At 49.7% G+C, this 16,769-nt stretch overlaps 7 protein-coding genes across 7 annotated transcripts; 3 read left to right on the top strand and 4 right to left on the bottom strand.

The window, feature by feature from the left end:
- Positions 1–120: 120 nt before the first annotated feature.
- On the bottom strand, positions 121–1,231 carry AFUA_4G04415 (BRcat and Rcat domain-containing protein; the record flags this gene model as incomplete). Its single annotated transcript, XM_741534.1, has 3 exons — positions 121–292; positions 348–872; positions 927–1,231. 3 exons carry the CDS (start codon positions 1,229–1,231, stop codon positions 121–123), a joined length of 1,002 nt encoding a protein of 333 aa, XP_746627.1.
- A 676-nt stretch (positions 1,232–1,907) lies between these two features.
- arp6 (actin family protein) lies at positions 1,908–3,860 on the bottom strand. The gene is made up of 4 exons (XM_741535.2): positions 3,203–3,860; positions 2,438–3,146; positions 2,323–2,385; positions 1,908–2,267 (listed from the first exon to the last, which is right to left on the bottom strand). The coding sequence occupies exons 1-4, from the start codon at positions 3,696–3,698 to the stop codon at positions 2,129–2,131; spliced, it is 1,407 nt and encodes a 468-aa protein (XP_746628.1). The 5' UTR covers positions 3,699–3,860; the 3' UTR covers positions 1,908–2,128.
- Positions 3,861–4,069: 209 nt separating this feature from the next.
- AFUA_4G04430 (uncharacterized protein) lies at positions 4,070–5,182 on the top strand (the record flags this gene model as incomplete). Its single annotated transcript, XM_741536.1, has 1 exon — positions 4,070–5,182. One exon carries the CDS (start codon positions 4,070–4,072, stop codon positions 5,180–5,182), a length of 1,113 nt encoding a protein of 370 aa, XP_746629.1.
- A 298-nt stretch (positions 5,183–5,480) lies between these two features.
- Positions 5,481–8,477, bottom strand: AFUA_4G04440 (uncharacterized protein; the record flags this gene model as incomplete). Its single annotated transcript, XM_741537.1, has 1 exon — positions 5,481–8,477. The coding sequence occupies one exon, from the start codon at positions 8,475–8,477 to the stop codon at positions 5,481–5,483; it is 2,997 nt and encodes a 998-aa protein (XP_746630.1).
- A 1,332-nt stretch (positions 8,478–9,809) lies between these two features.
- AFUA_4G04450 (uncharacterized protein) lies at positions 9,810–12,238 on the top strand. The gene is made up of 2 exons (XM_741538.2): positions 9,810–10,238; positions 10,308–12,238. The coding sequence occupies exon 2, from the start codon at positions 10,367–10,369 to the stop codon at positions 11,789–11,791; it is 1,425 nt and encodes a 474-aa protein (XP_746631.1). The 5' UTR covers positions 9,810–10,238; positions 10,308–10,366; the 3' UTR covers positions 11,792–12,238.
- A 101-nt stretch (positions 12,239–12,339) lies between these two features.
- On the top strand, positions 12,340–13,860 carry AFUA_4G04460 (60S ribosomal protein eL13; the record flags this gene model as incomplete). Its single annotated transcript, XM_077804550.1, has 5 exons — positions 12,340–12,686; positions 12,805–12,838; positions 12,943–12,989; positions 13,125–13,283; positions 13,423–13,860. The coding sequence occupies exons 1-5, from the start codon at positions 12,684–12,686 to the stop codon at positions 13,858–13,860; spliced, it is 681 nt and encodes a 226-aa protein (XP_077660697.1). The 5' UTR covers positions 12,340–12,683.
- Positions 13,861–14,231: 371 nt separating this feature from the next.
- Positions 14,232–16,713, bottom strand: AFUA_4G04465 (uncharacterized protein). The gene is made up of 2 exons (XM_001481499.2): positions 15,616–16,713; positions 14,232–15,559 (listed from the first exon to the last, which is right to left on the bottom strand). Exons 1-2 carry the CDS (start codon positions 16,512–16,514, stop codon positions 14,578–14,580), a joined length of 1,881 nt encoding a protein of 626 aa, XP_001481549.1. The 5' UTR covers positions 16,515–16,713; the 3' UTR covers positions 14,232–14,577.
- Positions 16,714–16,769: the final 56 nt, after the last annotated feature.

Below are 16,769 nucleotides of genomic sequence, written 5' to 3' on the forward strand. Positions count from 1 at the left end.
TCATCGTCAGCATGCGAATCTAGCAAGATATTGGTTTATAGTACAACAAAGCATATCGCTTCAAAGTTAAAATATTAGCCAGTTTCATCAATGGATGTTTGTCGACTTCGTCATCGACACCTATTCTTCCAGCTCTCTCTCGGCGAATTTCATTGCAGCCACGATAGCAGCAAGTTCAACTGCATCATGTGTTCCCATTCCGTCTCCGAGAGGCGCGCCGGTTTGGCATTCGGCGATTACGTTCCCTAAGGCGTTGTGATGGCAGATAAGCCATGGTCCACCACAGTTGTAGCTTTGCTGCGTCAGTATCTCGAACGGCCAAGGATGAAGTAAGGGTTAGGACGAACCAAAGATCTGCACCGCATCTACAAGTTATACGTGGGCAGCCCTCATTAAGCTCGACCATCGCCCCACAGTGAAAACATCTCTGCCAGCCTTGAGTCCTCGCGAGTTCGAGAAATTCAGTCAGCCCAGGGTCGAAGGAACATTTGCCAGGCGCATGTGCCTTGTCCTTACAGCCCGGGCAGATGGCAGTGCCACAATACGGGCAGAGCTGTGTCGTTGATTGACCTTCCAACTTCTCAAGTGGTATCCATTTCCCGCATTTCATCGCGGGGCAATACCGGCGTTCTCTGGCCGATGTCGCATACTCCCGCGCTTTCAGCTTAAAAAGGGCTTTCTCCTTCTCTGTCAGTTTCGAGAGGACTTGCTCCGTCGGAATCATCTGCGAGCAGCACCTCGGCGGAAACAACTGCTCGTTTGCCATGGCTGTGAGTGCCAATCGGCTGAAACAATAATCGCAGTATATGTGCTGGCAAGGGAGAATCTCCACATTTTTAATAGATTCGCTGTTAAAGCAGACCGTGCAACGTCTGTTTGCAAGTTAGTAGATGATAGAGTTACCAAAGCGGAGCAAATAAACTCACTCCTTCTTTCGTATTCCTTGGTAAAGGCGCGCCATATTGTCAATGACACCAAGTCTTGGGAAAACACAAAGGTTCTTCAGACCAGCGATATGGGCTTGCAAGTGCAAATCAGACTTCCCGGGCGCTGGGCGAACATCCATATTGCGCCTGCTTGCTGCACGACGAGCGCCTGTGGATATTGCTTTCTTGTCTGAAGCAGCTCCTAATGGAGCTATCTTTTCAACATCACTAGCATGCAGTCGCTCCTCTTCAGCTCGGCTATGAATGAGGCCGGAAATAAAAGATGATAGAGTGATAGAAGGCATGATTGCTCGGTTGATTCAAGTCATATCCAGAGTTGTCTCGAAGACGATCAAACCTAGTGATCGCGATATGCGCCCTTGAACTACTTCGCTGATCCTAACGGTGGCAGTTTGCCAAGGGCAGTGGTTGTCAGTCACTGGTCTTATAGCATGATAGCATGACAATGAAGTCTGTAGTATGGTTCTGACAGATATGTGGCCTTCATCATTTCGTCAGTCGGAGTTGAAAAGGGACGAGAATCATTTGGTATGGCCCCTTCCCATGGAATCTTCAACCGAGGGTATACCGCAAGTGCCTGGGAAGTGCCATGGTTCGAGTGTCTCCCAGCATCATGCACGCGGCCCGTTTCTCTGAGGAATCATCATTTGACACGGAGATTTGCGGCCCAATAAGTACTGTTCTGGCGACATAATGAGTGAACCAAGGATATCATCATCTCTAACGCCGAATGTGAGAATCACTGACGTGTAAACCTTGATGGACTGGCCAGTGCGGGGTACGATGAGTATGCTAATATCATCGCTTGCTGATGACTCGTACGGATAGCGGGACTTTTGTCAAATACTTCTGGGGACTCCATAGATCACCTTGACTTATGATAGGAGCCAGCCTGCTGATTCTACGAACAATCAGCGCCGTCTATGGGGTGGCAAACGGATCAAAAGCAAAAACAGTGCGAACCCGCTCACCAACAAAAAAAAAATCTAGCTACGACACGTGCACATTTTCCATTCAGTCTTCAAAGACTTGGATTCATTCCGTTTATTGTCGAGATCAAGGGTATCATTGAAATGCAGCATTTGAAGAACACCCCAACAACGTACGTTCAAAATACACAGTAGAAGCCACCCGTACTCCGGTACCGATTGAGAGGAAACCCGCAAGTAGCAAAGTTATTCTCAAAGAATGCCTGAAAATTTCCGTCCTGCCCATGAAGAGCCATACTCCTGGTATTCCTGACGGGTGATGGCGAACTTTCTCAACTCGGCTCTGTTCGCCGCTAATCGTGACGCTCCAAGCCATGTGGAACGTATGGGGCTAAAGTAGAGCGGAATGAGAACGTGTCTCGGGGAAACTGTTAAGGCGAACTTACTCATGAGGGCGCCGAACTCTGACAACGCATTCTGCCGAAGCTATCTGTCGCAGCTCGCTTTCCCTGAGAAGGTGTTAGAACCGAAGAACGATGATCACCGTAGCAGCAGCCTTACAATCGTTCCAAAAAACCCGGAATCAAGGTATTCCCTCCAACAACCAGAACATTCGCTAGGAACGACGGATGTAGACCGGTAGGCAGAACTGAAAGACTCTGCAGAATGATATCTGGAATACCGGCTTGCTTCATACCTATATCACTTGGTGTGAACAGTATTTCTGGCACAGTAAAGCGTTCATTCCCCAGAATCAGCACGTCTTCGGACAGAGCCTCAGCATTGCCGCCAGAGAGAATACTCTTCCTCTTCTTCGCATTCGAAAGAGGATCATGCGGTCGCATGAAGCCCTTCTTGCCTGTGTTAGGATCAGGTAGCACATAATCAACTGTGATCCCTTCGGCTGCGTCCGTCAAGCCCCGTTTTCGGTTGCCCTGCCATGTCTGTTCCAAGTCACCAGCAAAGTTGTTGCTTACGAAACAGACAGCCTCCTTAACCTCGTTCATGATGTAAGTTTCATCGACCATGTTGTACTGCCTCATAGACACCATCTCTTTCAGGTAATTCGTTAGATGTTTGCCACCAATGTCAAGTCTCCGAATGGCGCGCTGGATGGGTTGCCCTTTGTAAACTGGTGTTACTGTTGTATGAGAGTAGCCGGAGTCGACGACAAGTAAGCATTGCTTCGGCGAGATCGGAGACGAAGAGTCTTGCCCAATAGGGTCTCCGAACAAGGACTGAACTTCATTCCAAGCATTCAGCACAGGTCCTGGGAAGTCAGCATCAATAACCAGGTAAGACAGTGAGGGAATCCGGCTATCTTACCTACAAATCTCACATAGCCGCCAAAGCCCCATTCTTCCATCACAATTTCATCAGCATTCTTTTGTAGGGTCGGCAGAGCGTTCGGCGCCTCGGTGAGCACGAGCGTTGTATCTTCTGGAGATTCAATCCGAAGATCTTTCGACCTCACCGTCTTCTCGTCGAAAAATGCGTTGTCCCATATTTCCTTCTGTGCTTCCCAGTTGACAATGTATCCTTTCTCCACTGGACGCCTGAAAACCATCTCGTTCCAGTCGGTAACTTGTGAGTTGAGTTGTGCACCAATGTAGATACGGTTCCCGCGTGTTTTGGCAATGGCATTCGGGATTGTGCTGCAGGCTGAAAGAGCCTGGCCTAAATCTTCGGGAGGTGGAAACCCGGGTGCGTATCCAGCTTTCAAGGTGTATGCGCCATTGTCGATAATGAATGTCTTCTCCGGTAACGACTGGACTTTTGGAGCGGAGGCTTGTGCGGAGGTGCGAGGTTTAGTAGAGCCCATCCTGTCTATGAAACATGCGAAAAAAAATTTTTTCAATTTATTGGGGTCTGTCGTTCGACATCATCTGAATGTCGTTTGCGACAGACTAATGCTGTGGTTAAGAAGGGGGTCACGTATGTGATTGATAACAAATATTGGAGCTCAGGCCGAAGGAGTTTGTCCGATCCAGACGTCACAACTGAGAACATGTCAGGACACTTCGAATGATAGTACCTGCTAAGGCCCGCGCCAACTGGACAACTTTAATTGCAGGTGACCCCGCAGAGCCCTAATCAGTTGTTGCCCCGCAATTTCCTACAAATTTCTCCATCTTACGATTACGTGCAATAACAGAGCCAAGATCGATATTAGGATCAGCAAACCCCCTCAGAATGGCAAAACAGCTTCGGGTCAGTCTGACGACGACTCTCACTCTCCTGGAGCAACTGCAAGCTGCTCTTTCAGCTCCCGCCGAAGACCCCAAGCCCGCTGAACTTTCTGGAAAGGATGCCCTTCCCCTCCTTTCCACGTCAGCTACCGCGTTGAAATCCCAGGTCACAAAGCTATCCCTCTTGACGATAACTTCTCCATTCACTCACTCGGCGGTTGGCACCGTTCTGTCGGCATTAAATAGTTCCGTACTTCCGTCTCTCGTGACGGGGGCTCTCCTTGTCACTCCTGCCGACCATACAAAGGCTTTCCACGCGGAGGTACACGCTTTGACGAAGACTACGTTGAGGGAATTGACTTCTTTGGTAACCGAGGTTCAAGCTGTTGCCGAAAAGGCGGACAAGGCAAAGGAAGGTCAAAGGAAAGGAGGGAAACTTTTGCAGGCAGAGAAGGATCCTGTGACAGTCGCAACTGGGCGTGTCTGGGATTCGTGCGACGCGTTGATTGATGTTGCGGCTAAAGGGGTAGTTGGATTCGTGATACGGCGTGTGGAAGAGTGGCGGGATCTGGTACGTGATGCAGTGGAGGAGATTGAGGAGTGGGATCCCGAAGAGGACGGGGACGAATTCTTCGATGATCTTCTGAGTGATGATGGCGAGAAGGATACTCAGGATGAGGAAGACGAGGATACCGAAGAAAGCAGCGCTACGCTACATGCGCAGAAGAAATCGACCCTCCGGATTTTGAAGCCTATTGCACAGATATACCCTGCCATTGTCGCGAATCGGCTGAAGGGCGCTGGCGATGTGCCGTGCTCATCTCCTTCTGGGATTGGTAGATTGGAACGCTTGATGACGAACTTACAACACATCCCGGAGCATATAGATGAAGTCGCGGGAGCCCTGTACGAGGAGGATTTGGGTAAATGCGCTCAATATCTCGACAAGGCTAAACACTGTGCTATGAACGCTGTTGACTCTGTTAAACCGACGTGGGATACGGTGGACGCTACCGACGGTCAGCAGAAGGAAGATAAGTTCGCAATATGGTCGAAAACATGGATGAATGTCTTGGATGAAGTCAGCAAATCTGTGGAGGCGGACAATCAAGAATGAATGAATACGTGGAAGGAGAAGCCACCACTCGTGGATCACATTTACAGATGAACTGCCACAGTTCGAAAAGACCTCTCGCAACTCGAACATTCTATAGCCTGTTGAGGAATCTCTGAATTTATTACAGTCCAGTAAATGTGAAAAATGGCGTATATACATGAGAGGAAAAGGATCACGAAGATGGGCAAAGAAGCTGTACACTGTATAATCAAGGCAGTGTGTCAAAAGACCAAGACCCAGTGCTGAGATTCGCTAGATGCTTTCCAATTCTGGAGGCTTGATTTCCTCATCGCTGGACTTAAACATGAACAGTGGACTCCTCATCTGGTTCCCATTCCGCAAGGTCTTCGCTTCGGATACGATCCTTCAGCCAGTCAAGGATCGCATCAGTCCCTTTCGCCACGACCTGCCATCGGGGAACCCGAAAGCTGTTGCCTGCTACTTCAAACCTTCTCAGGGGGGAGCCGGTGCCCCAATTCTTGCTGCAACCCTCGGCCCTCAGCAAGCCAAGTTTTGGCGGAAGAGAGCTGATGTTGTTGTTACTAACGTCCAGCACCTGGAGGCCCTGCACAGCCTCGAAGTCCAAAGATTGAAATCCATTGTCCGCTGCGAGAAAAGTCATCAAGTTCGGATAGACCTGGCGCACAGCAGGAAGAGGCCCCGAAAGGCGGTTGTACGAAATATCCAGGGTCGTCAAGCACGGTGCCGTAAGATTAGCCAATATTGGCTCGATGGTTGTCAATTTAGCGGCGCTCAAATTGAGGATGTGGAGATTCGGCAGAGTTAAGGATGTAGAAAGAACGGATAAGCTGTCCAGGGGGTTATTCGAGAGGTCAAGGTCTGTCAGGCAGTGTGCTAGCATGCTGAAAGCTGGCACAGGTATGCAGGTCAACGAGTTATGTTGCAGGTACACGCAGCGTATATCATTGAAGTTGATTCGTTCCAACTGCTTCACGTCCACCTCTGACAGTTCCGAATATGATCTATCAAGAATTCCCCCCGGCTTGACCTGCCACGACGTCATCTGAGCCGGTGTTTCTGGTGCAAGGGTGAATTGCGTGGCGACCGAGCCTTCGTCATCATCAGTGTCCTGAGGCTCTGGCTCACACCTGTTTCGCAGATCACGCTTGATATCATCTGTATTCATGGTCAAGAATTTACGTTCTCGCAGTGGGTTGTTGGCTAAGCGAAGGGTGGAAAGACCCTCCATCAATCCGATCCTTTCATCCAATTTGGATATATTGTTTCCCGTGAAGTCAACATTGCGAAGGTTCTGCAGCTCGACAAAACCCTGCGGAATTGCTGAAAGACTATTGTCTTCGGCCGAGAGAGTCAAAAGTGCGGTCCAGGTGCAGATGTTCGGCAAATGCTTAATCCGATTCATACTGATGGACAAGGTTTGAAGGCTAGGCATCTCGAGGTCTTCTCGTTCTGATATCGCTGTCAGCGCGTTTCCGGTTACATCTAAGCTCTGTAACGAGTCAAGCTTCGATAGAGAAGCTGGGATCAGCGTCCCAGCTAACTTGTTCCTGGGGGCTCTGAGATCTTTAAGAGGAAGCATGCCAAGAGACTGAAAAGGGAGAGATGTCAGTTGATTATCACCAACATCTAGTATCCTAAGGCAAGCCAAATATTCCAGGCTTTTGGGCAGTTCGGTTAGAGAATTGCCGCGCAAGTCCAGAACCTCCAATCTCGTAAGATTCTTCACGTCTGAGGAGAACGAACCCTCCAAGAGATTGTTTGCTAGTTTCAAGTCTTTCAAAGCCTCCATTTGCATGACGATCTGAATGCTTTCCGCGTCCAATTTGTTATTGGACAGATTCAGAGTGTGAAGTCTTTGTAGTCTTCTGAACCCCATTGGAAGGGTGCGCAGCTGGTTGCCATGAAGATCCATTATTTCCAGTCCAGCAAACTGATTGCCTCGTTCGTCTTTGTCGGAATCGATATCGAACGGATCGATGTCGGGAAAGGCTGCCTCCGACAGCTCAACAAATTCATTGTCCGCAGCGATGAACTTGACAAGATCTACGCTCTCATACCAATCCGTCGTCGAGTTAGGATCGAAGTCATACATAGCCATGACCTCTTTCGGTATCTCTGTCAATGACATGGCTGCAATGTTCAAATGGCCCGAGGTCCGCCCTGCTTCCACACGCTTGCGGAGCAACCCACTTTTTGAGTCTTTGGGCTGTTGATTGAAGGGATCTTCAACGTTGAGGTTATCAAAGATATCAACGGAGCCGTTTTGAGTATTGTTCTGCCTTGCGGAGGCTTTGCGCGCGGCTTTCGCCTTAGCAATGCTCTCCCTTAATGCGCTGGATGACTTGGAAGCCTTTCTCATTTCTATTTCCGACTGTTGCTCTATCGAGAGATCCGGCGCATTCAGCGGGGTTGATGGCTTTCTCGAGTTATTTATAGGGCTGGAATTGTTCGCCAGAGATTTCCTTGTCTTTTTCACATGGAGTGGAGGAGGCGGAGGTCCCATGTCTGAAAACGTAGCGTTTGCGGACGTCTTGCCCAGAGCTGGGCGAGGATCTGGCGACTTTCTTGTCGTATCATTAACTCCGTTATATAAACTTGCTCTTACAGATGGCTTCTTCAAGGTCGAAGAGATGTCAGTACCAGCCGACGATGTTCTCTGGCCGGTAGAAGCGTCGTTTGAAGACAAAGTCGGAGCGGGTGATATCCTAGACCTCGAAGGAAGTTGTATTGCAGACGCTTGTTGTGAAAGAAAATCATTCTCGCTAGGTTGCCGCGTAGTTGATGCCCTCGAAGGTGATCTTGAGGTCATCACAGATGGTGTCCGAGACGGGGACCGTACCGGGCTGTTGCCATTGAAGAAACTAGATTGCCTGCTCGGAGGGCCAGGTGATGGAGGGATCCGGGATAATGTCTCAATAGTCCGTTCCGATAATGAAGGTCGAGGGCGACCTCGGCGCTCTGCATCTCCTACAGCGGCATCTGTTCCCAGCATAGGGGCTTCTTCCGAGGCGTCTCCCGCGTTTTCCGACCGTCCACCATTGCTCAGTCCACCGTTGGAAGTGTCTCTCTTCTGTCGAGGTTTCTCGGGGGTCCTGTAAGACAATGGGTGTTTTGGAGGCGGCTTCTTGAGAACGGGCTGCTCGGACGGTCTTCGGAGCCGTGTAGCATCAAGACCGGGATCTGCGCGCAACTTTTCACGGGAAGGGGAAGGTTTGACGGATCTGGAAGTGCTGGACGTTGGCAAAGGCAGTCTGGAAGCAGCCAGCCGAGGAATCCCACTCGGTCTAGTTGGTGTCTTCTGTTGCTGGTCCATCTTACGACCACTCGGTTGCTGTTGTGGTCAGTGCAGACAAAATTTTGAGGGGCATGCGATTGTTGATATGCGTTAGCGTCAGTGGTGATATCAGTAAGGGCGTCGCATGCTCGACCTGAAAAATTGTGTAATCGTCCAGAATTGGGAGACAAGCGGCCGAGCAAATTTAGATTAACAAAATCGTGGAAGCCAATAGGCTTTGGTCAGCCTTGAACGCTGTCTAACAATCAGGCTTGTCCATATCTCTTTGTTGACAACATCGATGTTTATTTATTTTACTCCGTAGTACTAACTACTTGGTGCCTGATAACAGTGCCTGAGGCCACTTTCTCCATCCGTCGCCCAATCATGTAATCGCCTGGGGGTCCCCACTTCGGTATCCCGAGACAGATCCCAGAATCCATGATATTCCAATCCAACAGTTTTAGCCTCAGGTAACATTCAAGCGCAGAACTGAGCCTCCACGCGCCTTTATATCTTGTTGTCTTGTACTCTGTACGGTGTTTACATCTGATCTTTCACTAACCTCTATTAAATATAATTCAACGGGCTTTATCCTTGTTATCTTGCAATTTTGGTAAGCAGTTGTCAAGAGATATATAGTTTCTTCATTCCGCTGAAGAGGACTTCGAGCACCCAAAAAGCCTTTCTGTCGAATCCGTTAATATGAGAATGACGCAGCCGACTGGAATAAACAAGGGAAAAAAAAAAGGGAAAAGACTTTCTTCAATGGCATGGCTTGGCCATCTACTGTGTACAAACCGACATACTAGAGACTGGGCTCTAGGATATTGACACCTTACCATTGCAGAGGTAGAGGAAGATACGTGGTAAGCAATGCCGGTGTAATACTCCCATAGAGGTATTAGTGCTTCATAGTTTATCAAAATAACACTTTAAGACCAAATTTGTCTCACCGAGCTACTTCTAGCCTGTTTATTGTGTTTAAGTCTGGCAATTGCCTTGATGCTTCATCGCTAGTCGTAAGAGAGCATACATGCACAGAGTAACGGAAGGTATTCGACCAATCCTGCCATTGGTTTTCGATTCTTCCGATGACGTCCGCATCATCACCTTAATTAGACTTAAGTCTCCTAGTACCAAGTCCTATCTTAGACCTAGTCTCTATAACTTCGTCAGGTATCGTGTTGCCTGAGTTACGGACTCTGGCCCAGGGAGGTTCAGCTCTTGTTTACCTTTTCCGAACTTGATCGATCTCCATTCTAGCCTCATTCGGAATGGGAGGAGTTTTGGCGCGCGGCTGGACTCACGTGGGTGGAGGCGGGTGGTCATAATTGGTCCAGGCCGAAAGCGTCGCAAGCAACTCTCCCAGCCCCCCCGATGTGCGAAACTCCCGCTTGCGACATTCCGTCCTTTAAGGCATCAAATCGCCCGCACTCCGCGATCCTTGCGTCTAACATCACACATACAATATTGCTTAACCTCTTTCCTAGTCCTTGAGCCCCTTGCTCCTATATCATTCCGCTAGACGTCTACCAGTTATTGCATATCGGACTTCCTCCAAGGGTGTCAGCGTCCATACTTGATTAGAACGTGCTTCTACCGGCGCTATCAGTGATAAGACCAACTGCTCATCGCCGAAGACCACCCTGGGCGTACAATTGTGTTGTCCGTGTCAGCACCTTCGGCAGCTGTCGCCTCTACTTACACATCTTACATTGTCATTTAATCCCAAATACAATATCTATCATAACCGGCCCGACATATCAGTTGGGTGTTGACGTGTCAAATCAAAGTCCGGTATGTGCTCGTTTGTTGACAACAAATGATCTAGCCCCGCCTGATTGAGTGATGCTAACACACCTCCAGTGCGAGGGTCTTCCCCACGGAGTATATTATATCTCATTCGGAGCGCCACAACTTATATCATGTCTCAAGAATCCCAGTTATCGCAGACTTCACTTGCTCCTCCTCTGGAGCTTCCAGGGCCAGCCACTCCGGATCGACGGCCAAGTCTCTCTGCATCGCCTGAGCTGGATGAAAAAGTCCAAGTCCAGGTTTCCCAAGCCGATCAGCGCAAGCTCGTCTCCCCCCCTTCATTGGCCTCCTCGGACATGACCCCACCTCCATCATCACAAGTGCCCGGTGCTCCCCTGCGGCGGTCAAGATCACGATCGACCACATACCTAGCATCTCCTCCAGATATTGAAAAGACTCTGTGCGCTGCATACGGTGCCTCTGAGAATCTTCCATCTGTCGGTGACATTGACACTGCTGGCGAGCCCGAGCTGCGTATAATCGCCAAAGAGCTCCTCAGTGTTGCGCAAGAAGCTCGTATGTCGGCGCTGCATTTCAAACTTCAGAATAGCCTTCTGTCTTTCACAAGTAATGAAGCAATCAAGCGCGCCGAAGTTGAACATCAGTTAGCGAGGCGGGAGGTGGAGATTCTTCAGAGTTCCGAGTACCGAAATAGACATGGTCCGACCGAGGTGAAACCACTGCAACCTATGTCGAACGCGGAGCTGGAGGCCGCCCTCAGGCGTAATCAAGAGTTGGAGAGAGTCAATGCCACTCTCGATCGCAGACTGCGTCGCGCGAAGAAACTCATTGAGCAGGAGAAAGAAAAGTCAGAGCTGCTCATGGAGGAGAATAATCTGCTGAAGAAGCGGATTAGAGAAAACCGCGAGCATTTCTCTAGGATGATCGAACGTGGTTCCATGTCACCGAGTCCTCAGATCCAATCGGGCACGCCTCAAAGAAAGCCAGTCCCCCACTTCCATGACAGCCCTAGTCCACACATGAGCCGAGGTGAAAGCCATCCGTTTGATGCCCTTCTTGCTGCAGACAGAGTTCTCAACAGAGGATCTTCTGATTTCCAATCATCTCCACAAAGGTTTAGTCAAAGACAGCACTCTAATGGCCATGTGCGGGGCACCCATTCATTGTCTTCGCTCCCCATGACACCGTCGCAGCCTCGGACGACCCCACGAGAACATCTGTTCTTCACTCCTACCAGGAATACTCAGTATGAGCAGCGTGACCGCGACAGCACGATATCTGCCTCGGACATCGAAGAAGCCGAGACAGAAGAAGACATTCCAGCCTCTCAACCTGATTCTCCTGCAACCAGCATGGTTCGTCCCGACCCTGTCATCAGTCAGCAGCAGACTCGAAGTGCGGCAATTGCCCCGAAGACGAGCACATTATTGCAAACAAAATTGTTCGGCCAGGTGAGGAAGGCTGGCGTCGACCGTCCTCCGAGTGGACTAAAACGCAAAGCCAGCATTGACGAAAGTGCGGCCTCGAAGAAATCCAAGGCGGCTGAGGGGGTGGGTCTTGGTATTGAAGCGTAGACTTCTTAATGATTGTGTATACACGTGCATAATCTTTACTATGCTCCTTGCCTCGGGGATCTCGCAGTATTCCACGCGACTGAACTCGCTATGACATCGCTTTCGATTCATTGCGATAGTCATGAAAGTTTCATTTTGTTTGTTTGCCTTCAGCTGCGCCTTTGATTTTGATTTACTTATTGTTCCCTTCAAGGAACATTCACGATTGATGACCTTTACAAGACCGACATGTGGAATTGGTGTTTTCTGGAGCGTTTGTTTCCGCTCTTGGAGCTTTTGTTGCTTTTGATATTATCAGGTTTACCAACGGCCACCGCTGCCTCTCCAGATTGCTTTTCGGACTTCGGTGAAGTTTTTTTCTCCAAAATGAAATATTAGCGAAACGCCCTGCATGGCAGGGACGACCTTGAACAACTGCTACTCATGTAGAGAGAGGCATGGGAGTCTTGTAATTGTATGAATAGCTTTCCGGCCTGCCTCGATTAGTAATAATGAAGCAGACTGCAAGAACTTTCAAAACAGAAGATGAACGTCAAGCACGACAAAGCATTTAACGACAGAAGCCACAGGAGCTTGTATGTCATAATAAGACATTGAGGGAATTTACACCTAATAGAAGATCGATTTGAATTGATGCTGGAACCATGACAGTAATCGAACTGAGCTGGGATTCTGCGAAATCTTTTGGTATTGAAAGTTACGTATCAGGAAACCTTACCACATCCGGCAAACAGGGTAGGGCTCGCTAAGCGAGGCGGTGCGGCTCTGCGCGGTTGGCCACACCAAAAAAGTTACACCCAATATTGAACGACTCTTTGGAGTCTTGAGACACGACCAGCAACAACCCACGACGACGACGACAATCTCCCGGCTCTGATCTCCATCCGTCACAATGGTGCGTTATATTATCCTCGCTGTTTCGAATATACGAATAGATCCTTGAGAGTTTTATTTCGATGGTCACAATGAGAAAGGGCTGGCATGCTGATTCGATTTTTTTGATGGTGATATAGGCGATCAAGCACAACAACCAACTCCAGAAGCACCGTGAGTGAGCCCTCATGAACCGACTCTTTACAAGACATGGAAATCCAGACTGTATCGCATTTTTTGGGGGTGAATTAATGGTCTGACGGAGATTTTGATATTAGACTTCCACAAGGACTGGCAGCGTCGTGTGCGCGTGCACTTCGACCAGGTACGAATCCGAAACCTATATCCTTCCGAATTGCACCTTCAAGCCGACGACTGGACACTTGCAAAAATGACCAACTCCGAACGGAGCGAACGAGACTTGCTTTGAGCGTTCATGGACTGACATTGGGTATTATAGCCTGGCCGCAAGCACCGCCGTCGTGAGGCCCGTCTCGCTAAGGCCGCCGCTGTTGCTCCTCGTCCGGTTGACAAGCTGCGTCCCGTTGTGCGCTGCCCTACCGTCAAGTACAACCGCCGTGTCCGTGTCGGCCGTGGCTTCACCCTTGCTGAGCTGAAGGTAAATTCATCCTCACTTTTCGTCCCACAATAGCGGGGAGTTGGCGGTGCCTGGTTTACCGCTCTAACTCGTACCCGCATGGGCTGGATTTAAATACCAGATTGGAACAGAGGCTCACAAAACTCTTTTAAACCAATAGGAAGCTGGTATCCCCAAGAAGCTCGCTCGCACTGTCGGTATCGCCGTTGACCACCGCCGCGTCAACTACTCCAAGGAGTCGCTCGTTGCCAATGTCGCTCGTCTCAAGGACTACAAGGCTCGCCTGATCCTCTTCCCCCGCAAGAGCGGTCAGTTCAAGAAGCTTGACTCATCCGCCGACGAGGTCAACGCCGCCAAGGCTGCTTTCGCCGCTGAGGGCAAGACTGAGGGTTACGCCACCAAGCTGGGCGCTACCTTCCCCGTCAAGAACATCTCCGCCGCTGAGGCCGTTACTGAGGTCAAGCGCGATGAGCTGCCCAAGGGCGAAGAGGCCGCTTACCGCCGCCTGCGGGAGGCCCGCAGCGAGGCCCGCTACAAGGGCATCCGGGAGAAGCGTGCCAAGGCCAAGGCTGAGGAGGAGTCTGCTGCTAAGAAATAAATGTGATTCTCAGCTAATGATGATCGGGTCGATTTTCAAGTCGGGGATTATTAGTGTATTGTGGCATGGCGTGGCTTCCCTTTTCTCTCTTCACCTCTGTCCTTAAAAAGCTCCCAACCTCTCGAAATGCAAATGTCCCACTTTCATGTTCACAGACCGGTCCTCCCTGCGAAGTTTTCGATCAACTTAATGAAATACCTTTCAGGACGCGTCTGCTAGCTCTGCTTTTCATTCCATGGAGCGCTTAGGTAGATTTTGCCGACCATGCCAGGGACAGGCAGCTTGGGCACACTTCTGTGCTACTCCACCTAAATACTCGTGCTACATTCAGGACGAGTTCTTTCAATGCATGGACGTGCAAGAGGAGATGGAGATGATTTGGCAATTACATGGCATATATACACAGTGTCTCATACAAGTGTCCACAGGCTTACACTCATGGTATCTTGTAGTGTTTCCAGGATTTGTAAATCCGCAAAAGTACAAGTCCTCTGGACGTAACGTAAGCCATAAGATTTCAGTGTCGCATGCTTGGACGGGTATAAAAAGGTTAACACATCCATATCCAAGAAGTTAGACAATATCCAAAACTCCAATCCTTGCGCCTGTTTCATTTCATTCTCAACCTTCCGTGCCATTTACATCGTCCATCATCCATTATAGGAGAGCCAGAAACCCCAATATTGAAGGAGCCAACAGAATCGCCCTAATATCCCATTAAGCATGTACCTTCGAGAGCTCTCCGCCAGCTTCAACGCCGAATAAAGCATTTAGGACGCACTCGACAGCTCGAATGATAGCATCGGCCTCAGTTTCATTTGCGCCCTGCTGACGTCTAAAGTCCCTCAGTACCTCCCGGAAGAGCTTCTTGGTCTCTAGTTCAATTTTTCTGCAGGATGTGCCATTACTCGTTGATCTCGACGCGATGCTGATATCCGTCGTCAGTTTAGGTTCACTTGACCATTCGTCCATGCTCAGGTCGCACGAGAGGAGTAGTTTCATCCTATTTTCCTTTGATTCGAAAAGCATTGTGCTGCGCTTGAGGTGTGGCAGCAGTCGGCGCGAGTTTGACCTATCATCTTGTCCCTGTTGTGTGTTGCTCTTTCCAGGGGCGCCAACCAACGCAGGCCGGCCAAGCAGGTTTGCATGACGGTTCTCGATTTCGGACCATACGAGAGCACGTGACAGCATTGCTTCCCAATACTGACTGATGCCCTGACAGAGGCCAGTTATGTCTAATTTCAGGAGCGGATTGGACAGCCTTGAATCAATCCATCGTCTCAGTGGTATAGGGATTTTCGTTAAGGAAGTTCCAGGACTCGTCGGGACTGATATTGAGGTCAAGCACAGTAATTCCGTGTTCGTTTCGTAAACGACGGGTATACTGTAGACGTTGGATGGAAATGGGGCTGGAGCGGTCAGTGTCAAGTGATGTTTTTCAAGAAGGGTATCGTTCTTTGAGTCGGAGGTAGTGTTTGAATGCGCGGTTAAGTTTAACGGTGCAAAAACAGTCAAGTATGGCTTTGCGCGAGCAGATGCTGCAAGAGCAAACGGATTTGTAGGGGTAGGGGACTGCTGTATTGACGGCGCGAACTTTGTGGAGAAAGGTAATAGGGCTGATAATAAGGACGATATCGACGGATTGGCAGCAGGGCGCTTCACGTTTTTGCTGACCGGGTCTTCAGTTACTAATATAGATCTTGTTTCGAAATCAGCCTGTTGGTTCATATGATCAGAGCACCAAACAAAACTTACATGAGTTTGTCCAGGTCGTGGTCCGACTCCATGGTCTCATGTTGTTGGCCGAACCTCTCTGACCAGCTCTCCAATTCCGCGATGTCCTCCTTGAGCTTTCTCAAGTCGGCAGAGAGCTCTTTCTTGAGTTTTTGTTTCTTCACAACGGGTTCTGGAAGAAACTCTTTCGATACAATGACGCCGAGTCCTGATTGGTCACCTGTTTGTCGCCCATAATCAACCTTCCTGAGCTTGGAAGGGCTTTTCTCTAGTAGTTCACCAGTTCTCCGCGTTCGGAATTTCTCAAGCTGCGTGCTAGGGCTGCTGCTCAAAAGTCCTCTTGGTCTCTCCGGGGGATTTTCCAAGCCTAACTGAGTCGGCGTCGGGGGAAGGTCCGGTTCCTCAAATTCTTCATGCAAAGGCGGCTGCTCAGAATTAATGCTCACATTCACTTCTCCTGTCGCGCTGCCAAGTTCCGACGCTAGTTGATCTTCCGGGGTGTTTATAGGTTCCGGATTTGCCACAGTATTCGGTAAGTTTGCTGGAGACCCGAAGACGAAGTCTGCAGGAGTGATTTTCCTGGGCACTCGTCTTGGGGGGGCAGCAAATGCTTGAATTCCACTCGACCGTCGCGTTGAGAACGGCGAGCGCGCATCTCCGACTTGTCGCGCAGTACGCACAGGGCTTGCAGTCGACGCCAACGACGGTCGAAAAGCCTTTCTATCCCGCAGCCCAAATACTCCCGCTTCCGCCTGCTTCTGCTGATCATCCTGATTCCGGTCCTTCCCCGGTGATTTATTATGAGCGCGTTCCAAGAGTTCGGGATGTGACCTTGCCAGACTCGCTTTTGTTGGCGCCTGAAAGGTAGGAATCCTCGAAGGGCGCGTTCGAGCGTCACCCCTGAGGGGTTGAGAACTCATTTGCGACGCGTCGCAAGCGGGTAGTAACTGATGACCGAAGTGATTAGCGCCGCTCGCACAATCCGCAGCTAGACATCCAAATGCTGTAAATGGCTTATTTCAATGAATCTATCAGTTACACAATAGAAGCTGACTGCTGCCACGAGCCTTAATGGCAGGAACCTGGGTTCAACATCGTGCAGCATGTGTTCCGCGATAAGCATACTGCCGCGGAATCGGGATAGCTTGGGCTGTTTGCATCGTTTGCCTAATGAC

The sequence above is a fragment of the Aspergillus fumigatus genome, chromosome 4 (genome assembly GCF_000002655.1).
Source record: "Aspergillus fumigatus Af293 chromosome 4, whole genome shotgun sequence".
NCBI lineage: Eukaryota > Fungi > Ascomycota > Eurotiomycetes > Eurotiales > Aspergillaceae > Aspergillus > Aspergillus fumigatus.